The sequence below is a fragment of the Hydractinia symbiolongicarpus genome, chromosome 14 (genome assembly GCF_029227915.1).
Source record: "Hydractinia symbiolongicarpus strain clone_291-10 chromosome 14, HSymV2.1, whole genome shotgun sequence".
Classification (NCBI taxonomy): domain Eukaryota; kingdom Metazoa; phylum Cnidaria; class Hydrozoa; order Anthoathecata; family Hydractiniidae; genus Hydractinia; species Hydractinia symbiolongicarpus.
In genome coordinates, this window is record NC_079888.1 from 6,885,233 (window position 1) to 6,910,013 (window position 24,781).

The 24,781-nt window shown below is 33.3% G+C and overlaps 2 protein-coding genes across 2 annotated transcripts; one reads left to right on the forward strand and one right to left on the reverse strand.

Annotated features, from left to right (window-relative positions):
• Positions 1-1,031: 1,031 nt before the first annotated feature.
• LOC130625449 (transmembrane protein 243-like) lies at positions 1,032-9,296 on the forward strand. Its single transcript, XM_057440550.1, has 6 exons — positions 1,032-1,415; positions 4,609-4,659; positions 5,561-5,653; positions 6,494-8,286; positions 8,826-8,942; positions 9,135-9,296. The coding sequence occupies exons 1-4, from the start codon at positions 1,335-1,337 to the stop codon at positions 6,605-6,607; spliced, it is 339 nt and encodes a 112-aa protein (XP_057296533.1). The 5' UTR covers positions 1,032-1,334; the 3' UTR covers positions 6,608-8,286; positions 8,826-8,942; positions 9,135-9,296.
• A 270-nt stretch (positions 9,297-9,566) lies between these two features.
• On the reverse strand, positions 9,567-24,715 carry LOC130625440 (E3 ubiquitin-protein ligase RNF123-like). Its single transcript, XM_057440539.1, has 36 exons — positions 24,463-24,715; positions 24,306-24,382; positions 23,618-23,730; positions 23,466-23,520; positions 23,035-23,120; positions 22,585-22,671; positions 22,312-22,379; positions 22,073-22,198; positions 21,529-21,628; positions 20,865-20,966; positions 20,538-20,672; positions 20,110-20,202; positions 19,865-19,938; positions 19,357-19,450; positions 19,004-19,154; positions 18,720-18,787; positions 18,556-18,633; positions 17,656-17,779; positions 17,264-17,324; positions 16,856-16,896; positions 16,212-16,405; positions 15,623-15,706; positions 15,363-15,470; positions 14,896-15,073; positions 14,172-14,422; positions 13,734-13,800; positions 13,537-13,563; positions 13,242-13,381; positions 12,877-12,975; positions 12,659-12,748; positions 12,320-12,395; positions 12,057-12,141; positions 11,482-11,612; positions 10,810-10,901; positions 10,040-10,128; positions 9,567-9,871 (listed from the first exon to the last, which is right to left on the reverse strand). The coding sequence occupies exons 1-36, from the start codon at positions 24,531-24,533 to the stop codon at positions 9,781-9,783; spliced, it is 3,606 nt and encodes a 1,201-aa protein (XP_057296522.1). The 5' UTR covers positions 24,534-24,715; the 3' UTR covers positions 9,567-9,780.
• Between the last annotated feature and the right edge of the window lie 66 nt (positions 24,716-24,781).

Here is a 24,781-nt window from a genome sequence, read left to right on the forward strand (position 1 = left end):
TAGCAAATTTAAGTAGAGATACTTTAAATTCGCTAACACACTGCCTCTGGCAGCGAGCGTGATCCCCACAACTAGGAGTCACAGACGAACCAATAACATAGCAACGTGCATATGCGGCTTACATCTATATTTTAATGCCCGCATACGTCTGTCTGTCTGTCTGTCACGCAAAATGGTAGCTTAGCTGCGCAATAGCGAGACGCACGCAATGCGGGATAAAAAGGAAGGGCGAACCCGTGGATTTTTCCACGGGCTAACGACTTATATAACTAATTGTAAATAAAGACTTACGATGGTACACCTATGTCCATTCCCTGCTTAGACAAAGTAGCTCAACATCAATTGATTACACCGATTATACTTGCCCGTCATGAATTAAAAATTTGCAATGTTAGCTAGTTCATTTTATTGAAAGCTCTGCACATGCATAAACAAATGAAGTTGCTATGGCAACATGCGCAAAGTTGGCGTTTCTCTCAGAAACCACAACCTGTCTTAAAAACTGTGAAACAATTGTTACAGGAAAACAAACCAGAAATAATATGCTTGCCGTTTTCTCACGGTCATGGTATGTTTATTACATGACTAATATTTTTTATAATTTAGCCAGCTTATAACGTGTATACTTAATAAAAAAGTGTGTTTTCTATCGAATTATTTTAGTAATAAAGCCGTGTATCTCTGCGGTTGGTTTCTTTTGTTTTTGGGTTAGAATAGCTCTGTTTTCGCAGGTTTCAAAAGCTATTTATAACATGTCTCCAAGAGGAACAATTTTTGTTGTTCGTGTTAGGAAACTTTTTTTAGTCGGGGGAAATTATTCGCTACTCGTCGAAAATTTCGTCATTTCCCCCGCTGATTTTTTTGCCCAGGTATATGGCGAATATTTTCGCTGAAAACAGGTCTATCTTGAAACTTGACCTTGCTTGAGTCACTTCTCCCCACAAACAGAAATATTGTAGAAAATTCGCTAATTTTACACCGGAGGAGGGATGCATTTCTCAGAAATGTACGGTATTATTTACAACCAGAATGCTCTCCTTCATAATTCAAAATGGTAGCTGGTGCCGTTGTGAAATCAAGTCCTTGGCATGAATATCCCACGTTTAGTTGAAAATATTTGGTGATTTAGCGTTAGTTTACCAAAGATTATATGTTTTTTTAGATTTTTATTGGAACGTTAATTTTTACCACCATTTTTTCACGTCAAGGCGATATTAAAAAGAAGTGTTGCAGAAATTTAAAAGGTTGAAATTCCACGTTGTTAAAAGTGGGAGGTGCATTTTGTTTTTTTTGTTTGCTGCTAGCAGCCGATTTATGGTCATTAGTGGCTCCCAATGAAATCACCCATTATGGACCAGTCTTATCAGTCCTATGGTGGCCTTGATAGGCCATTGTTTGGAGAATCTAGTAACAGAGTAAGAAATTGTTGTTGTTTTTGTTTAATTTGGAGAAAAAAAATGATATTTTTTTCGTAAGACTCATGGACATGCCATTCTTATGTTGATTAAAGAAAGAAATAAAGTCATCCACATCACAGAGAAAACTGTAAATTTTGATAATAGCATTCTGACTGTCCTGATTTAATTGATAGATTGTTGAGATGACGCCATAATTTGGTGGTCTCTTACTTTGTGCAGGAGACTGGGGTTTGATTCCCCTTGGCAGCGATTCAATATGAGCCACCCAAACAATGTGAGGGAAATTGGGAAGATGTTTCACGGAGTTGTCTGGTAGAGCGCAGAATTGGGTCTGCATAGTTTAAAAATGAGCATTAAATACTCTACTACTACTATTTGAGCCATGGCCCCTTTTAGAAAAAATAGACAAGGTTGTGAGGCTAGCCACGTAAAATATGGACATCTATCTATCTATCTCTAAGAAAACAAATAAACGAGGGATCCCACAATTGTTGTATTTGTCAATATGATGCCCCATAAGTGGTACATGATAGCAAAATCCACCACATTTGAAATAAAATTTTTAAATTTCTGTTATTTTTCAATGTATATATCATTCCTTTGAATATTTTTAAAAATTACCTGAAACAATTTTCTCAAATACTTTGTTTTCTTTTGGATCAAGTAAACCAGAGAAAGTATTATATATTGCAAATGTCCTATCTGGTATGGATAAAGTTGTGTTGCAAGGAGTATTATATATACAGAATTAAATCAAACTTATTGTCCAAGGATGAAAAGTGCTGACATCCATTGCAGTATATATACCTCAATTGTGGGATCTCTTGTTCAGCTGTTTTGCCTGACTGACAGGATAGGTGAAATAAGGTTTTCCCAGATCAGGGTATAAAAGTTACCAATGTAAACTTCTTTCCAAAAGTTTGGGGCAACTTTTGTGCAATAACTTCAGTTTATGATAGAGGTTGTACAGTTATCAATTATCTTCGTCTCAGAAAATTCTTGGACTATCATTTTTTATATAGAGAGGTTTTTGGCTTTTTGGGCCTTTGGAATATTATTTGTGGTAAAAAAAGTCCCCAAGGTCAAACATAAACATTGCTTTCATACTGATATTATGCATGAGCTAGTAGAATGTACAGGCTGTAGCAGTATTGCCTGACCAAAAACGTCTTTTGTTTGCAAACGGGATATTCAATTTAAAAGCTTTTGTTCTGAAACGTTTTATCCTGGTTAGAATTGAGAGCTTTGTATTAGGATGGTGCATTAGTGTCCCATTTACAAACATGATGTATGACTTACAAACGTGTGTGCTTTACTGACCTGTTCAAAAAATTATTTCCCTGTCTTATAGATCTCAACAAAACTTGATTTTAGAAGCCGATTAGTCACCAAACTAAAAAAAACTCCTGATATTAAAGAGGGCAGAGTTGGAATGTTTAGCTTGATTTTGATGTATATACAGCCTTATAAGTTCAGTATTGTCTCCTATATGGATGTAATCTACCCATTAAACGGATAATTAAGGGAATTTCAAAGTAAGCCTTCAATCTGATTCCTTTCGAAACCGGCATTGGAGTAACCCAAATGTGGGACTCTAATTATTGGACATCTTTTTTACCATACAAACAACAAAATTGCAGCAGTTATCAATCAGCAGAACAAACATTTTATGGCAATTTATTAAGGAAATTTCTAATTGAGAAAAGTGTATTGAAAGTATATAAAAACAAATAAAATTGCTGAGTTCTTTGGAAAATATTTAGTAAGCTATCATTAAACAATAAGAGTGAAGTAATGTTTTTTATATATAATTCTAACATTTATAAACATAAAAATAGAGAATTAATATTTTACCCTTCTGGTATAGCATATTTCACGTAAAAATGAAATTTGCACGATCAAGCAACTTAATATATCATAAGCATGAACTGAGTCTTTTTTTTCATTTTTTACATAAGCATATCCCAGTCATATATGCTTATAAAAACATATAGAGTAACCAAAGTCTACAATTAGAATGCTAGATCATTGACCCCCCCTTTAAATGTTTAGATTTTTCATGTCCTCTCCCTTGTCTTAGTTTGTTGGAAAGATGGGAACCAACCTTTCAATAAGATATTGTTAAAGTACTGCCCACCCCCATAAATCCTGTCATGACTGCTAAGTTTATGTGATGAAGACACTGTAAATAAAAAACTACATTTGTATTTATTCACATGTATTATCAAAATATTATACTTAACATTAATCAATGTGGACAATACAAACATTGGTTATTTTTACTTATTGCTGAGTATGCTAAGTTTCTTATACACCGAGTGGAAAAGGATTTTAAACAAACTATCCACACACTCACCCTATCCAAGCACTTCTGAAATTTGGTACATTTTGCTTAATTGGGAAGTCTTTTGTGTATAACCCTAACATTGTTTGGACTGTCTTTTTTGTAAATTACACAAGTTTCAGTAATAGTGAAGTTATAATAGACTAGTTTTTAATAGACTTGAAGCCTAACATGTCATATCACAGGCATGTAGTACTGTTAATGAACAGAGAGTGATCTAAAAAAAAGAGATCACAGATTAGAACAAGGAATAACAGTGGTATACATTCCGAATTAACATAAAACACGTCAGCAAGTGCTTAAGAATTGTACTGAATGGGTTTCATAAACCTACAATATCAAAAATAACAGTAAAGGGTTTACAAAAGTATTACTAGTGTTGCTTATAAAAAACTCTTCTGCTATAAAACACTGCAGTTCATCCTCCAACATTGAATGACTAATCTAAGCAATACGGCACTTCAAGATTTTTGTATAAAAAAATTAATATGTATATTATGCAGGAAATATGTCTTTCTTTGTTTTTAACGCCTGAAATAATCATGTCGTAAATAAGACAGGTGGTTGGTTAAACAAAGAGATAATTATGTCGAATGTCCTTACTATAACTTTTCAAATATAGGCACCACATCTTTTTATAGGTGTAAGATGTTTACAAACTGTTTACTAGAGGCAGCCAAAACTCTCTGCTCGTCCCTTTATGTTTGTTTTAAACAAACGTCAATGTTGTGGAACCAATATTACTTTTATTTGTCTAAACATTGAAATCATTTGTCAAAGAATTTTTTCTGAAATTAACAAAAGAATTGCTTGCATTTGCTTAGACAGTGTTTATTTTCTTTTTAGGAAAAATATATCAACTATGCATTAGGAATTATAACTGTGGTTTTTGTTGTAGTAAGTATACTAATGCGCTTCTCTCTTTTTTTTTATGAATCAGTATGTATTGAATTAAAGGTTTGTGTTTAATAATATTACGTCTATTTGATTAACATAAAATCACACCTGATAATTGAGTATTTAAATTTCACACACATGTGGCATGTTCGGTTTAGTTTGACATATATACATACATATTTTGTTAGATGGAAACATACAACTATTTATCCATTAGAATTGTCTTTTATAAACAACTTAATTAAGTTACCTTTAAAATACTAGTGTTACGGTAATCTAGGGTACTTTGGTTGCAACGCCTTCTCTAAACTCCTCAATTTTCTAATTTTGAATTTTTCTATCAAAACTCCTTTAATATTCTCCTTTTTTTATTTTCACATTGCAAGGGTTGATGACGCCTTTAAAAAACCTTTATCAGCGTTTCAAGCTCTACAAATTTACAGTCATTGGGCCCACAATTTCGCCAAAAATGTTTTGTATGTGCACTGCTGACATCAGCAAAAGGCTTTAAACAACCTATATTATTTCTATTGTTTTTATACCTAAGTGGACTTTTTCACGGACTAATTTTTTCTTCACTTGCTCTGCTATCTTTAATATTTTTTTGGTAAACTAGATTTCTTTGCAAAATATAAAAACCTTAAGTCTCCTCAATTTTTTAAATATGAAAACACCATTATCTTCCTAAAAAACGGAAAATTCTCAACAAAGTTCATCAAATCTCCTTAAATATGACTCTATAAAAAAGGAAGGCTTCCTGTTGTTTAATTAAAAATAACGACTGGTGAAACTTTATACGAAAGACTACTTAAATTGTAGATTGTATGAAAGCACCTTTCTAGAGCACGACAGATTGTGTGAAAAATATACTTTGTAGAAGTTAATGAAACTTTTCTTTTAGGCCACAATAATTGGAGCAATATTACAGTTCAATGTACCACATATCTTCCTAGCTGGAGCAATCTTGATGAATTGTATCACAAATATTTTACTGGTGAGTAGAAGAAAGAGAAGCTGCTATGTTATTTTTAATATGCTTCACAAATTATTAATTATGCACCATAGACATTGTGGAAAGATCATAGTTGTTTTTTAATTTAATTTTTTACCACCAGGAAATTGGGATAGCTAAGGTGGGGAAAATTACGCTGGGTCTCAAACAATTTTTCTGGAGTCAGAATAATGACCGCGCTTTTTGATTAGTTAATTCTATTGTTCTTTGCTCACGTAGTTAATATTTTTGTTTTTGTTTTAAGCGCGAATAACATCACTCACCCGAACAAACTTAAATAATTTTTGTATTATTTAAGAGGGTAAGATGTGACCACGCCGACTTTATGCTCATTTGGTTAATTGTAATTTGGGGTTTGCTAATGAGGTGGATTTGGATTTTAGGGATTTGCTTTAACATTTGTTTGCGTCTAAGCTTGCGTTTGAAAGAAACGGAATTTGTATCTTTGAAGAAATCTTAGTTAACTAGGCTAATTCTAGTAAAATTAATCACACATCCATGTGTAAAAAAAAGCCAATCATCGTCTGTTAAGCTCATACTAATAGTTATATATTTTAAGAAATTAAAACAAATTATGACATATTATGACAGTATAGCAATCGTGATCATAATATTAAATAAAAACATTGCAGTAGCTAGTACAAAAGTTGTGATCGACATTTTGCTATAATCATATCAAGTTCTGCTTTAATCCTTTGTATTCCTAGACTAGGCCTTAAGTGACAAAGTAAAGACCGGTGTAAAAAGTGCCTGGTAGAATAAAGGCCCATCAATCTATTCGAGAAATTTTTTTCTCATCACATGTTTTTGTTATTTTTATAGATATATTGGTATCGACAGGGAGATCTTGATCCAAAGTTTCGCAGATTAATATATTACAATACTGTAGTCACTATCCTTCTATGCATTGCAGCATTTGTGATATTTTTTGCATAATTAGTATTTATTTTGAAAAGCAACAGTGCTACTGCGCCATGTTTGATTCAGTTTTGGAATCGCAATGGTTGTATCAACCCTCCTACGCAGAAGTTTTATTTTTATATATACTTTGGAAGTTTTTCCAAACATTGCATTATTTTCTCCAAAAAGTTGTGTTCTGTTGGTTTAAACAAACATGCTGATGTTATTTTTATGTTCTGCGAAAACACATCATAAAATATGCAAGGTCTAGAGGGTTATTTTTCGTTCATTTTTTGTTGCATTAGAGCTTTTTGAAATTCTCATGTTGCTTTTAGAAAATTTTAACCGCGAATTTTCTTACATTGCAAATATTCGCGAAAATAAACACATGCAAAATTTAATTCATTAGCAAAATGAATTACTCGCATAATAAATATTTTTTCTCACTCTCATAAAAATGTAAACAGAATTCGTTTTCTTGCCAGACTGTTATTAAAAGCTATTCTGTAATTGTTGTTATTTTTATCGTGCTGCAGCAACAGTTACCATTTTTGTTTATATGAAATGCTGAGTCATGACAAGTAAAATGGTGTTTTCGATTTTTTTTGTTGCAAATTGCACGTTCAACTACTGTGTTTTATCCGATAGATAGTAAAAATTTCCCTTCTCGAAGTAGAAAAATTCCGTCTATATTTTTAGTTCATGAAGTTCCTACTAAAAATTTATTTCATGAAATTACTATCCATATTTATGTATAATTTTTTACATTTTTTTATACATCTTACATATTTGAGAAATAGTGTTAGGAAGACATTTTAAATTCTTGTAATAGTTAGAACATGTGTTTGTACGGTTAGATGGTGATTCTAATAAAAAATAGAGATGTATTTTTAAATTATGACTTTTAACCGGGTTGGCTTTATCCGGGAAGAAGAAATATTTTAATCGTGAAGTTCTTGCGCACATTTTAATTTTTGCGCTAGACTGTTACGCAAACAATTGGTTCCGTGAGAATGATATTGTTGGAGCATTTCACCGCACGCAAAAATTAAATATGCGCAAAATCACGAAAATAAAAGGCGCGAACTTTTGCTATCATCTTTGCTAACATGGCAAGCATTTCTCTCTTTTAACGAAAATGAAGATGGTCGATATCGAAACCATTTGTCACAAGATGAACAGTTTAAGATCATTTCAACAGCAAAACATCTGAATAAATAATACACAAAACATCTGAACAAATATGAAAAAAAAACCGCCTAGTTGTTCTGACTCAAAAAATCATATATCTCCATAAAGCCACCTTCAATTTTAAATTTCAATCCATCTTTACTTTTATTTCAAAAGATTTATTCTCTGGCATAATTTGTTGATCGTGCAAGAAATTAAAGTTTAAAATTTTAAGTGGTGATCACAAATAGATATGTTTACACAGCTTGGCTAGCATCTTTAAACCTGATTTTTTGCTCACTGACCCACCCACGTTAGCCTGCAATTAGTTAATACAGTCAAGTTTCGGATCATTCTACGCCGGGAGAGAATATTGAGTAACACGTTTAACATAAGAGGGGGAATATCTTGTAAAATCATTGTGCAGACAGTGGTATAAAAAGTAATACAAGATGAAGATGTTGATGCTGGCAGCCACATTTTTGTTTGTTGTTGTTTCGTGTGAGGAAAAGCCAACGGATATTCTTGGACCAATCCTAGGAAAGGTAAGATTTTTACGCATGCGCATTGTGTCAAGTCTTAATGTCATGGTATTTTATTTTAACTAACTTGCCGGTTTTGCTTTCCATAAGTTTCATAATTCCGACTACTTTAATTTTGAAAATGTAAGCAACAGACCTAGCTTCAACCGTCTTTTCTAATCGCGTTCTCTCAAGATATATTAAACACCACAGTCAAGAAGCACCATAGTCAAGAAGCGCCACAGTCAAGAATCATCAGACCTCCTTGGTCATATCTACTTTTTCACTGTGTTTCAAACAAAATAGTCGTACATCATGTCGTTTGAGTGGAGATTTACTCAAAGATAAATCAAACGGCATTTTATACAACCTTGGCCCTAGTACTTTTGTTTAGAGCTACATGGAACTAAATGCAGGATAAAATTTTATTTGAGTCTTTCTATTGACGTCACTAATATAAATATCAGATTTTCAAAATCATCCTGCCGCATGATGGACGCATGTGACAGAAGATATAAACCCACCCTAAATAGAAGTTTATTTTGTCCTATTTGTTTTATTAGAAATGCTCATCGGACACTGACTGCGATATCAACGAATGCTGCACTCCAACATTTGCACTTGGTCACAGATGTCGAGGACATCTTTCTGAAGGTTCTATTTGCGCAACCTTTACCGAGGTTAGTACTATAGACCGTCACTCTCCACCACAGACTTAAAAAATCCACTATAGACCACACCTGTACTTTACCATTTTAATTACAAATTATACAGAACAATTTTTTTATGCCAGGGTGTGCCGTAAGCTGCTATGGCTTACACATGATCTAAATCAACCTCGATTTCAAAAGAGATTTTTTTCCTTTTTTTAGACTGTTCTAAATCGACTTCATCGAAGATGTCAATGCGAGGCTGGAACAACATGTACTCACACCTACACAATTGTTGGCCTGTACAAAGTCAACAAATGTGTTAAAGACAGTCCAACCACAGTGTAATTTGAAACTCACTAAAAGAATATAATCAACTTATGATTTGTTTGTGTTTGGAACCCCGGGTGTACGACCTTCAGGCGCGATAGTGTAGAACATCAATGACCTTGCCGAGAATTTCTAATCTCTCTTTTTGACTATATACCGAACGTCTTACGCTAGAATTGCATGTAAAATTTAAATTCACCGTCGATAAAGTTTAGAAGACTAGATATCCACACCGGTACTCCAAAACTATCATCGGTAAGCATTGATGAATTGACATCTACTGCACGCTTACAAGAAATCTTGCTTAAATTACAAACAAGAAACTTTGTACAAATTCCAATTTATTTTAAATAACAGTTACACACAGCTCATTTAATACGTCTGCATTTCGTACTTAAACAAAAATGTTCCAAGTATTGCTGGAAAAAGAAAAATAGAACATTCCTTGAAAAAATGTAACAGTTAATTTTAACGGCATATACATTTTTGACTGTTAGTATTCAACGTCAAAAGTAATGACGTCACATATGCCGTCATTTTATTTTTCTTCATGATCTTTTATCTTCACTACGACTTCTTTACAAAAGAAACAATCTTTGCTGTTCATCAGATGACGTGTAATACACGATCTAAAATAAGAAAATAGAAGAAATACGGCCATCAAAGGACGTGCAATAAATACAAGCTTGAGGTAATAACTTTTCAGAAGCCATAACTAATGGATGAAAATATACAAAGTGTACAATAAAAATTTCAAAAAAAAAAACAGATTTATTAAAAAAGAAAATATAACTCACCTGCAGGAGGAGTGACCGCATGGAACGAACGAAACAGATTGTGGTAACGCATAACAAATAGTACACAAAACTTCCGCGTCGATTGATTCCTAAAAAATGGATTTAAGTACTAATGCCAACTTGGTATTTCGAGAATATCTTTTACTGGTTTGGAAATAAGACGGGGTGTGTCGAACAATTTTAAAACTTATTGCTTGATTTCAAAGAGTCCACTAATTTTTTTATTCACTTTTTCCCAAAATATCTCAAACAAGAAAACATCAACAGTCGAATTCTAAACTTTATGAAATAGGAGCATACTGGGGTTGATTATTTTTTGCAAATAAAAAATGTGAAAAAATAAATTAAATTTCACGAAGATTAATTTGCACGAAGAATAATTTTTGCAAAGATTTCGCGAAGATTAATTTTCGCAAAAATTAATTTTTGCAAGGATTAATTTTATCCATATTCGCAAACATTTTCCACAAGTAACTGGCGAGAATTAACACTAGACATGAATTTTTCGTTAAAATTAACTTCGCGAATATTTGGCAAAATCAAAATAATTTTATTTTTCTTTGCTAGCGTTTTCTTGTAGTTGATAAAAATAATAACCAGCCTAATTAAAACTGCAAAAAAATTGGTAAAAACAATTCTTATATTTGTAGGTATATTGCACATAAAAGTTACAAAAGTTATTTAGCAATATCTTAACATAAATGATTCGCGAAAAAAAGACTTGCGGTAAAATAAAGTGTGGCCGGGCACGCTAAAGAAATTACGCCCACCTGTTTTTTCATCTTGATAGCAGTATGTTCTTCAGATAAAAACTGTAATAACTTCTCTATCTCATTACATTCTTCTTGAGAAACTTCTTTGACTAAAAAAAGAATAAATACAAAATCAACTCTCACTTCTCAAAACAAATGTGAAAACATTAGGAAAAGGCTTGGGGATGAAGCTGACAAAATCATAACTAATTCTGAAAACATGTTTACTTCATACCAACTGGTAGTAAGCAAAGTAGACATTTATATTACTGTGAAAAGTTTATCATTTCTTGAACATGATAGTTTAGTAGGCCACGTTTCGGGAGATCATTCTCCCATCTCCCATCATCGGGCAATGCAAACTGCTACGACATACAGAACATCTACGATGAAGATCTACGATGGAGATCATTACCTATACTTTACTTGTACAGAAATTTGATGTTAGAAAAGATAGAGACGAATAAACACACTTGTCTTATGAATATCACACAAATCATATCCCATCATCGGGTAAGGATCTTCCGAACCGTCGCCTACTAAACTATCATGTACAAGAAATGATGAACTTTTCACAGTAACATGAATACTGAATAGACAAACCGAAATAATATCTTCAACAGGCATTCATGCTTGTTCACTACATTTACGCAACATTAACTAACAACAAGATCACGTGATCATACTTACATTTTTTAAATGAAAACATGGGCGTGGTCGAGTTGGTTGCGCCTATTTCAACAGGATTGCCAGCCAGGAATGCAACTGATTCGAGTTGAAAGCTGGGCTCCTCCAGTAGCTTGGAAACAGCAAATTGTCGTCTGTAAAAAATAGATAAAATAAAATTTTACAGCGGAAAGCAAGAAAGCTCATTTTAAAGGGAAAGCTTTTTTGGGGGCATTGTATATTCTACCCTGCTCCTTATATATTGTATTTGTCAGCAGTAAACTTAACACACGTAAAAAGATTTCTCCACAGCACACTATAGTGTTGATATTTGTTCATGCATGTTGTTTCTGAATAGACTTTTGCCACGGTCTGATTGGAAAGGTTGCTGGAGCAAGACCGCAAGATCGCTAATTAAAATGCTTATTTTTTTGCCCTATTCAAGGTCTAGGCGCTTAACATTCGTGTTGCTTATCAAAAACTTGTACGCCTTTTAGTTTATTGCATTGTGAATGCATGTTTTAAAGTTTAAGTTCAAACAAGAAAGTTTAAATTCTGCTACATCTTCACACTCGATACCATCTATCACATGTACAAACCTCTCAGTGTTAGCCCTCTGTAGTAGAGTCACCAAAACACCTGCCACCGCAGCAAGAACAGCGTATCTGTCTTGACGTTCAATATCTAGATGATGAAACAATACAGTGAATACTTGAAAGAAGATGACAGCTTTAGGATTCGCATCTTTGGGTTTTGTACAATAATAAGAAAAATTTCTTCAAAAATTAACAATACTACTTTAGTTTTAAACTTAAACCGTGAGGATTCGGTAAAGCGAGGCAAAGAAATAAGTGAGACAAACCTGTAGCATGAAGTCGTGACAGTGTTTCAAATAATTTATAACTCGCCGTAACTCGATTTAATATTTGGATGACGGCCTAAACAAGAAGATAATTCAAAGTATGGGGCATTTCAATAGGCCAAAACAATGGTAGAAAACAATGGTAGAAAAATATTTTAGGGGGCTTTCAATTCTATCACACAACATACACGCGAAACCTCTACTCTGTTATACTTATATTTGTTTCACAATGTATATCGGTTCTAAAAAAATTATGCCATAAAAGTAAAGTAGCATTTAACAATTCAAAAAATATACTTACGAAAAATTTTCGAAAAAAGAACGAAATTAAGGACTCACTTGGAACAGCCTGGTGAGGGTTAATTCAGCTGACGATCTTGACCAATCAGTGAACACTTCAGGAACAATGCTGGATACCATTTCAAGTACCTAAAATGACAATCAAACACAATGTTCGGCACTAAGCGTGCAACCTTAGGATTCAGCACATTGCAATATTGCTACTAAAATTAATGCTAGTACCGATATAAGTCTGCATAGAGATTAACAAATCTTACCCTTAACAGACCTACAGTAAGATCAAAACAAATACCACACGTTCGAAGCTGACGTGTTTCTGGAAGTTGGCCATCAAAACGAGCCGTCGCTTGTTGGATCTAAAACCAAGTGAACACATCATAAAGGTGTCGTATAAGATGGCTACGTTAAAAAATTGCACGTTTGTTTTTTATTTCATCACAAAACTAAATTATATGCTAAATACAAGTGAACTCAACTACGATCTCACAAAATAGTAGAGGTTACAAGAGATGTTACCACTCGTTTCAAATCAGATATGCATTACAAGGTGTGGGAGGCTTCAACAAAAAACGCCCACTTCTTAAAAACATGATGTTAAAATGGTGATAGATCATATTAGTACCTCTTGCAGTATCCCCACAAATTCGGAAAACGCCCAGTTTAGTTGATTTAAAACGCCATTAAGGAAGTCATTTGATAATACTTGATCATCCAAACATAACGTACGCATCAATTGTTGATAAATATTGGATGGGCAAGGCTCTGCAAAGATTAATCGTATGTTGCAATGAAGATTTAAATTTAAATGTAAAAAAAGTTTAAAGCAGTCCAAAAAATTCGAGGAAGTAGGTGTCAAAGGTAATTCAAATATTTATACAAATAACAAAAAAAGTTAAAACAATGAATTAGCTACATACTTTGTGTGAATGCCCTGATTGTACCAGCTAAACAAAATCAAACAAAATTATTTTCTCATATTGTTAATAGTTATCAGAGGGAAATTTTTTTTTAAAGAATAGCCGCCGTAAAATGCAAAAACCTGAGAGTCAACAAGTTCACACGAGTTAATGCTTTTAACACTTCCGCGGTAAAGTACTTTCAAAACAACACTCACCCTGGTCTGATATTCCAAACGGGATAAGATCTGGTGAAGTGGCATGTCTAAAACCGAAACCATCGCCCTAATAGAACAATTTCAAAATGTCGTTTAGAATCAAAACAAGTACGAAACAATCTCCTGTTGCGTTTTAAACACAAAAATCTACGAAAAAATACAACAAAATTTCCCAAAAAAAGTTCCCTGCGTTTCCCTATAATTTTAACAAAATACCCTAAATTCTGATTGGTTAACAATTCTGTGGAAGTTTGGGTACCAGCGCAAATCTTACTGAAACCAGATGAAAAATTGTCAAAGTTGTACAAATAGGAATTCAATGAAAAAACCTGTAAATAATCTAATGAGGGAGTTTCAGGAAGTTGTAACAACGTTGCGGAATATTAAAGGTGACGTCTGTTAACACAAAAATGTCGTACTTAAAATTTAAAAACTTACTCTCCAAAATCTCACTAAAATCCAGGTGGTATGTACCCATGTGCGTTTATCATAAGCCGACATTAGACATCTCATTAACTTCTCTTTCTTCTCATCTGTGATGTTCTCAATTGCAGTCAAGGTTTGAGGATAACATACAAAAGTAGCCACGCCCTGTATGATAGTGTCACACACATCAGGATTGACGATTCTATCATCATACAGCGATGATGCAAGGAATGACGCCATTTTTGAAAGTGTATCTTCGAAACCTATGAAGATAAAAGCTTTTTTGATAAAATACAAACACAGCTACTTTCTACACTGTTCACGTACTGGTTACTGACAGTGGGCAGGACTGCATGACTCGATCCGCAATCCCAAGAACTAAGACCCGCAAGCCAAGTCGCTACACGGTGTGTGGAAATATGTTAATGACACACGCAGCGTTTTAATGTTTATCAAAATACAATATGTGATATATGCAAACATGACGATCTGTCCTGTTCGAGAAATTAATTTATTATCAATTTTCTTTGTTACACACAGTCAACTAAACAAAACTCATTACAAGAACTCCCTGCGAAGACCTAAAGGAACAGTTGAGACCTGGCAAAGTCTATAATTTTAGTGCAACACAGTAAGATGTCTATAAAAAACACAATATCGAGACAACATTTATCTGATCAGTGTGAACCAGACTTGGGGTAAAGCTGTTGTTACACCATCAAGGGTCTTAACCTACCTTCAACGTTACCATTTGATGTAAGCGGTAAAAAGTAGTTCCATAATGCTTGAAATAAATAAATGCCATTCTCCATATAAAATTCAGGCATGAAAACATATAGTTTTCTAGCTATCTGTGATTTTTCAATTGTTCTTAAGACAACACGAAGCAACCAGTGTAGATCTTCTTGTTTCTCCTACAAATCGAAACAACAACACTTATTGAACGGATAGCTTTACATAGCAAACTAATTTCATTGGAGAAAATGCCAATCCAAGAGACAACTCTTACAGATATCATTGTTTGAAAGCATCCACTTCAAAAAAGACGGCTCATGTCATATTTTGTCTGTGTTTTTAAAATGGCTGCGTGCAGCTTTATTTTGGACCCCCGTATTACATTATACTGACGAGCGAATAAGGAGCGATAACCACTTTACTTTTCATTATATGCGATCCATCATCGCACTGTTAAAATATACCTACTTTAGAGAAGATGACGGAGTTGACCCAACCCATATGACGAGCCACTTCTGTCGCTTCCTTCGTAAATACGCGTTTCGCTCTTTCTAATTCGTTTAAAACATCTGTCCTCTAAAAAATATTATTAAAAATATAATAGGGCATCATGTGGTGACATGGCATGAAGAATAACATCAAATGACATTCGTTGGTAGATGTAGAAACTCTTTTATCTTTTATAACTCCTGACATGCTGTACACTTTTTAAAAGAACATTCGCTCACATCTGGCGGACATCGTTGTATTTTCTTTAGTGTGTCGTTTAACGCCTTCGAATGTTCTCGCATAGTCTCTGTTACGCCATGTACCTAAATAGAGATTTGTACCATGAAAATGTTTAGTTTAAGAAGGTGATCAACTCAACCTCTCTGAGCAAATTTTAAAACGTTTTATACTGGGGTTTTCAGGAGTAACACGGTCTGTTCATATGAATTTCTAACACTCAGATTTATAGTTTCTCATTGTGACGTCTTGATTTTTTTTGTACTGGGCAAAAGGTTTTTGCTGTCTCTGTAATAATAGCCGCCGTCTGTTTGTTTGTCTGTGTGTTAGGGATACACAAAATGCGATATGTAAAGGACAGCGACCCTGCGGATTTTTCCACGGGTTAACGACTATTTACTTAGAATATCTTCGCTTGTTTTAACAACTTTTTTAAATCCTTTCGTTAATCGAATTTTTCTTTTTTTCCTTTTTTACCTTTGTTAATAATGAGTACCGAATCGACAGGATTGCTAAGAACTCTAGCACTGGCCTCAGTTATATTATTTTTTATAAATAGTTTATAAAATACAACAACAACAAAAGACATACCTTGCTTAGCTGTCTGTGTACAGACGTATTATACATTAAAGCAATACTATCTAACAATTCGATTAATGTTTTATCCAGGGCTGTGTTGGTAGGAGACGAAGGTGTAGAAGACGAAGATGGCGTACTTGTGTCAAGATGGTGCGATAATGATGCCAATCGTGATACTGGTGACGATCGTGCAGCTTTCAAATCCTCTAATTCGTAAAATTACAGTTAGTAAATGTTGAATGGGCGCAGTGAAAGATGTGAAAGGAGGTGGAAAATGTGCAAAGTAAATGTACGAGGTGGATGTGTGAGGGGTGAAAGATTATGTTTGTTAGGGGAAGAAGCGTAGGGGGGGGGGGGGATAAAAGATGTGTGGGGACAGATATGTGTTAGTGAAGAGGTGTATGAGGGTGGAAGATTATGTGATAAGGTGGAAGATATGTGATGGACTGGAAGATATGTTAGGGCGTAAAATATGAGAGGGTTTGGTTGCTACAGCACTGGATTGATTTAGAACCTCCATAACAGTTTAAAAACGACATACTGACAATGTGAAGTTTTCTCTAATAACAGCCTCATGAATCCAAAAACTTTGGTAAATACACAACCCTAACAAAAAGACCAATTAGATTTTTGATTGATCAACAAAAGCTTCCTACCTCTGTGTGTTTTCTTTAAGTGTGATATGATACCACCAACCCTATTGAAAATAAGAAATACTCTTCTCTTAGATCTGCGCATTCTATTTTATATCCGGATTTAAGTTACCTCAGTGGCGATGTAAACAGAAATATTTGCACCTACTGATCGAATGTGAAATGGTAAGAGCTTAACGAGTTGCAAAATTTGCTGTTCACATGACAACGAACACAATCAAGTATGCGTCAAAGAAAGAAACCATTGCACTGCACTGTCCAAGAACTTTTTCAATTCAGGAACTGTTTCGAAATCAAAAAATAACTCGAAAAACTAATACAATTATGAAAACAGAAAACACGAGATATTGTCTTCTTCAGAACGGCATTACTTGGAATGAACATTTGTTTGCTCAGTTAACACAAACTTACCTCGCTAGGTCAAAATAATTTAGAGATTCTTCGTAAAATATATTATGAGGAATGTAGACATCTAGAAAAGAAGAAGAGAAGTTTTTTAAAGAAAGCAGTGAACTAACATGTAATAACAAATCTTCAGACAGACACACATGAAAACTTGATCTACACCCTAAGAAAAGTTTTAAACCAACATGTCATTATTTTTCAAAACTAATTTAGCCATCAAGTTGTTTTTTCACATAACTCAACAGGCAAACCTCTCTTTCGACATCTTTACGTTTTATTGTTAGGAATACTTTAGAAACGTATGATATTTTATTTTACATTATTTTAGTATCAAGCCTTTTGTGTTTGTTTTCTTCACAAAACATTTTATCAGTGAAAAAAACTAAACTTGTATTTACCGTCAACACTGACTGCTCCAGCTGTTTCCTTCGCCCATAAGTCCCAGTGATATTTGAACGCTTTGATGAGTCTGTGAAGGAAACATGTCATGACAGGACCCGAACATGCTTGCACTGGTTGCAGCTACGAAAACAACAACACAAGGTTACAATATGAATTTGACTTTCAGTTCAGAAAGGGGTGACAAAAAAATGGGAATTTTATGATGAATTCATCTCAAGTGAAAAATTATCAAAGTTTAATGTTTTCTCGCAAACAGAATCGGAGTTTTGTGGCAGTCAGTCCTGCTCTCCGTGAAAAACTCCCCTTCCTTGGAAAGCTTTGTCGTTTGATTTGTTCGTGGCAAGGGTTAGCATGTTCCTGCAGACTCTAAACTCCAACCCAAGTATTCCAATATTGTTGAGTCTCACTATTTATTATTTTTTAGTTATCTCTTTTATCTTATTTTATATTTATTTTTATCTTCGTAAAGTCGATTTAAATTAGTTCTTAACTATTGCAAATTGACTTTAGATAATGAAAGAAAGACCGTCATCTGCTTTAGTATGATACTGATCTTTTGTAGCTTTTGTGGTCATGGCAGTGGTGGTTGCTGTGTTTTTTGAAGAATCTTTGAAGAAATCCTGAGCGTGTATGCTAAACTGTAAATTTTAAATGTGTCCTGGTGAATAAAACGCAGACGGTAGACTTCGTGGAAGCATAAAGATGGAAGTGGGCGGTGTTAAATAGGTGTGAAATGGTGGAAAGAAAATGATTTGTACTTTTTGGATTATTTAATTGTTTTTTCTTGTTATAATCTTGCTATATTTCAAGATTCTTAAAGGAATATCTAGACACAAGGTAAATGTAAAAAGACAAACAATGGCATTGCCAAACATTCAAAATTATTGAAAACTTACAGAGCTTGATGCCATGTGCAATTCCTTTAGTATTTTTCGGATTTTTTCAGCAAGAATTATCCGACATGGACGAGGGTCCTAAAATAAATGACAATTAATAGACAACATAACTCGCATAGAATTAAACTTACTAATATTTTTATAGCATGTAATATATATCTTACTCGTTTTGAACTAGAATCATCCATCTGCATCAAAATCTTACACATTTCCACTTGAATGTTTTCAAGAACTTGAAATAAAACAATTATATACATTATAATGACGAAACATTTTTTTCAACAACAATACTTTTTTTACAGCATATTTCGTTTTTTTTTTTACAACGTGTTGTACTCTACTTTATATGTTTTGCTCTACAAGAATAAATCAGAAAGGTCATAAATTGAAATACATAAAGTTAGTTGTATAATTGTTTTGTTACTGTGGTAACCAAACAGAAACCTACCTGTTATTCTCCCCTTTATTAACATACACGAGTTTAAATATCCTTCTTGTTTTTCTTCAATAGACATTTCAGATGTGTTGGCATCAACAAGTGACTCTGATGAAGCTTCCATTGGTTCCTCATTTGAGGGTGTGGTTTTTTTAGGCGTTGACTAAATGAAATAATGCAACAAAAATTTCTAATTGACAAATCCAACAAAAAGTATAATAGCCCAAAATTACCGAATGTTTAAACAACCAGAAAATTTAGTATTTGGGAGCTATAGGGCACGTTTAAGCTTCTAACAGTCCAATATTAGATGTAAAAGAATTTAAAAGATTAGTTTAAATGTGTAGGAACGACTGTTAAAATACCTGTATACCATCCCACCATACCACTGGGAAGGCTTCTTTTATTCCTTTATCATCTGGTGGTCGAATGTGAAGCATAAATGGAAACTTGTTGAACGTAAAATAACGTTAAGAAAAACACAATATCATAAACAAGATATTAAAAACTAGGAGATAAATATAAGTGTTATGTACGACTAAACCATTTTTCGGAAGCCATTGATTTTCCCCCCATTTAATTTTGCCCTACTATTCAGCTGTTCCACACCAATTTATATTCAGGAAGCACACTAAGATATTCTAAAAAAAATATCTAAGCAAAACTAATTCATCATAATTATAACTATATTTATAAATTATCACGACGCTCACCTTCCAACCCCCTCTCCACTTCCTTGACTTGTCATCGGCATCAATTAATAGATCCCAAATAATTTCTGAAATTTCTAGTCTAGTCTACATTTCTAGTATTTAAGGGAGGAATTCACATTAAGGGTACACAGTATATAATTTATTAAAGTAGAAAAGATATAATCCGCTGCTCATCCACAATTTGCATGATTGATCGTGACGTAACAAACTCAATGCTACAATGAGATGCTTTAACTAAAATGGTTTCAAAACATTACGAATTTTCAAGCACATTGGTACATCATGCTTAAAAACAACAGTAAAAATAAAATTAAAAATGGCGGGATCAGTTTGTTTGAATGAAGTAATCAGCAATGCAGACAATTTTGAACACAACCTTTCATTGCTACATAAATTTCTTTTTACCTGCTTAACATAATCCGGTTCTACAGGTCCATACCAATATCCTTTTACTAAAGCCCATATCAAACTTTCCATACAAGGCTGAATTTCAAAGTCCTTAAACGAAGTGTGACATGCATTACAATGAGTTGTTGACAATAAACGAAGTGGAAGATCAATCAAAAACTCTATGTAACTTTCAAGATGCAGATAGCAACAACACGCATATATGTAAAATAAACAACAACAACAACAACAACAACAACAACAACAACAACAACAACAACAACAACAACAACAACAACAACAACAACAACAACAACAACAACAACAACAACAACAACAACAACAACAACAACAACAACAACAACAACAACAACAACAACAACAACAACAACAACAACAACAACAACAACAACAACAACAACAACAACAACAATGCTGCATATTACCTCTAAGCAAACCCACATAAGTTCAAGAAGTTGTTTGACACCTGCTTGTACATCAAATGGTGCTTCTAAGTTACATGATTCCAACAACATTGGAAGTATAAATGTTTCCACGATATACGGGCATGTTTGCTCCATCTAAAAGAGATGAATTATGAAAGTATATATGTGTACTTCCTCCTGCACTAAGGTTTGGTGTCAGAGCTAATGAACATCAGATCTCGAAACCTCAGTAAAATTTAAAGAATAAATTACAAGAAAATGACATTGAATTGCTCAACAAAACTACACTTATTTTAACCTGTAAAATATAAAAGATTTCTTGCATACCATCATAGGTCCAAGCTGTTCAAAAATGTGTGAAGCTGTAAGGATGGTCAATGATTCCTGTTTTGCAGTCAATGGTTCTGGAACATTCGGTCTGCGAGATGGCTAAAAGATTGAGCAGAAAAATTGAAGTAATAACCCAACATTAATATGGGTTACATCTTTTACAGTTTTGAAGCAACAAAATCTACAAAAAAAATTTGAATTCTTTACTAATAAAGTTATGAAATAGCAGGGATAGATGTAAAGTACTAAAACTGACTGGTAGCCTTGTAGTTTGCTTCCAGTGCGGAAGTTCTTTGGCTCAAACCCTGCCGGGTCATTCCAGGGACTATAAAAGTGTGAATCTCTCCATTCTGCTTTCTGGGCTTTAAATCCCAGGAAACCCCTTCGCAGGACCCATTTTGATAGCAGTACCAATAGGAAGAGGCTATCCTAGGTAGACATGTTTAGCTTTTTTTCCATGTGCGCATCCCATCAACAGAAAGAAGCTTTGAAATTTAAAAACAACACACACTACCAAGTAAAGTGTTTCTCATGTGTAGTCTGTCGTTACAAATTCTCCATAGGGGATGTTGTTTATATACCACAACCAACAATGGTACTGTGTCACCAACATGGGATAGAGTACAATTTCAATAATAAAAATAGTAATAATAGTACTTACGGGTGGTAAGAGTCGATTGAAAGCTGCTATTAGCTCCTGTGTTTTTAAAATTTCAACATTCGGTATATCTTGTAGTGGTTTATAGTCTTCATATTGATAACTATGAACAAAACAAGCGAAACTTTGATGGACCTCCTGGACTTATAACATCAGAAAAAACTAAATAAAAAAACTAAATAATCCAATCCTCAGAAAAGTTAAAAAATCTGTGAGACGTTTTGACTCATTTTGCCCACGAATTCGGCAATTTTCTTAATCCTGAAGAATGTCATAAAACCGTATTGTGATACCCGATTCAGCATAAATCAACCATTCTTGAGTTGATAAGATTTTTCTAAAAATACTGACTTTGTAACATTTAAAGGTTTTTTGTTTTCTATCTTTAAGCTAAATATCAGAAAAAACTAAATCAATTCTGGTAAAAGCTGGTAACGGGCGGACAGACACAGGTCATTTTATAGGATCTCACCCGTACCAGCTACGTTCAAAAAACATATTAATACGTGAATATAGTTAAATAGTGTATTATTTTAACGAAACTCACCGAAAAGGAGTGGCACCGAAATTCATTTGAATCACTTCACCATATGAAAGACTAACAGCTGGAAAATAAGCATATCCGCTACCTCTTTTAATATCTTCGAAAGCAGCACCCATCATACGACCGTTTCTAATATATATTAATTTATTAGTTACATACTTCATTGTAGACATTTGATTTGAAAATTTCACAAAAGATTATTATTTTACAAACAAAGAATACATCTATGCAAGGTTTCTAACCTGCAGTATGAAATCGTTCCTGCATCCATGTCAATTAAACATCCAATTATATCTCCCGCCATCCATTCCTGCAATAATTAAAAATATTTATAAAGCTAACTGCAGACAATTTTTTAGACAATATTATGAAAACTGTCAAATTTTTTTTAAAAAAATTATAGAAGATAAAGAAGATTTTCACTCTTTCATTATTGGTCCTTACTTATAAGTTTTTTTGTGTTTTATAGAGTAAAACTACTTAACGTAAACAAAAAAGGGAGATTGCATACTTACCTCACCATATTTTCCAGTAGCCATGTTCCACTTTCGAACACGGTGTCCGTCATATGCATAAGAATCAGCTGTGTCACCAACACCTTCCTATAAAATGCAACAAGTTTATTTGAAGTAAGACAGGTTCGCCTGTCCTTTTTTTTACTGCATTGCATGTGTCTTGCTACTTGTGGTCCTATTTTGCATGATAAAAGAAAATCAAAACAAAAAAATAAAAAAAAAAACACAACAAAAAATAAAGATTTAAAATTAAGTCTTTCTCAGGCAACATGAAGTTAAAATTATCACGTCAGCATTTGCCTTAGTACTTGCAGATTATCGATGTTATATAGAAAGGCTGAAAAAGATACTGCCTTTTTGAAGCAATTTTTTTTAATTTGAATGGAAACATTCCATGTTACAAAGCAAATTTTTAGAGCATTTTAGGAAACAGCAACGAAGCTGGCATACCTCGTTAGTGAACCTGCAACGTATTGTTGCCCAGCCAAGCTGCATGATTCCTTTTGATCCTAACAAAACTTCATACATCCATTTTCCTACACATCACAAAAATGCTATTAGAAATCACTGATTACACAAATAGTATACCATCTTATATGTCTGCTGTTGTGTTGTGCAGTTCGTATTACTAACACAAGAATAACAGAAGAAGTTTTGGAATGAATTCGCTTTAAATTGAAATAACGAATACATAAAAACAGAAGTGAAGTCGAACAAACTAAGTTGCACTTTAGACGAACTACAACTTGCTTTAAATGTCATATTACTTTGGCTAAATTAGCTGAAGTAAAAGTTTGTATTTAGGCCAAACAGTTTTAAATCTTAAATTGTAGTTTCGTGTAAACAGTGCATAAATCAAATGAAAAATTATTTTACTATACCTTTGCAAACACAGGTGTTAGCTCGAATGCTGCTAAAATTACTTTGACTCTCCAACTAAAAAAATTAAAAAATAAATTAAATTTTGGAATTAAAATAAATATAAAATAAAATAAAATTTATCATGTGGTGAATCCAAAGTTCGACAAATCACCTCCATTCGTTCAAGGCCAATATTCATAGTACCACATTGACTTGAAATATCAACAATAACAATTTCACCACCAATTCTACCATCTTCAGATGCTCGTTGCTCTGGTTCTGGAACTGACAAAAAAGAAAATCATATGAATCATCTTTGTATACGAGAGGGTACATGTGTCTGTGTTCACTGTTGTAACAAGTGAAATATGTTGTAACCAGTGAAATATGTTGTAACCAGTGAAATATGTTATACCCTTCTGATGTATCTTTGTATTTTTTGAAAAAAATAAGTGTCCACAAAATAGTTCAAATAATTTTTTTTTTGCAATAACACATACCTGTTGGTACCAGGGTATGTTTTTTAGTAGTTTTTAATTATAGAGAACTGTCACGTTAAACATGACTACATAAATTAAAACTAAAACACAAAAAACCACTTATAACTTAAACCATGATAGTTTTTAAATCGGATCACCCTTCTTTACAAAAGTACAGGCAATAAAGGAATGAACCAAATGGTTTAATACTATCAAATTGTCAAGTTGAGTTTATAATACACTTAAAGGTCTACCTTCCTCAGACACATATTAAAATCAGAAAAAGCATCTAAGGATTCTCTGGCTAGATAAGATTATTTTGGAATCCACATGGCACACAAGCAAAAAAATGTAATAATTATTAAATATTAATAAGGATACCTGGCTTCCTTGCCACTTCACTTTTTGATAAAAGCGTTTTGATATGCTCTTGTAAATTTCCAAAATTTAATTCAGTCCTAAAAATACAAAGTTGAATAGTTGTGCAAAGAATTATAAATTAATGAGGCTTAGTACAATTCTAGCTAATGAAAATTACCTGGATGAAGCCAATGGGATATCACTTTCTTTTGATGGAAATATGCTTGCTAAAAATTGATCAGTAGCCATTGTTGTTTATATTCTATTTTTTATACTAAATTAAACATATTATACCATTTATTATGTAAACAAGCAAACAGTTTAATCATACAAAGTAAAAATAGTCAATTATTCCTAATTTCTCTAATTTTAAACTCAAAAGGCAAGTATTATCTTCCTTTCTATGAACAAAAAAGCCTCCAAAAAACATGTAACACTTTTTAAAAACATGACGATCAAGTGTAAGGATAGGATATAACTACTATGCAACCTTTATA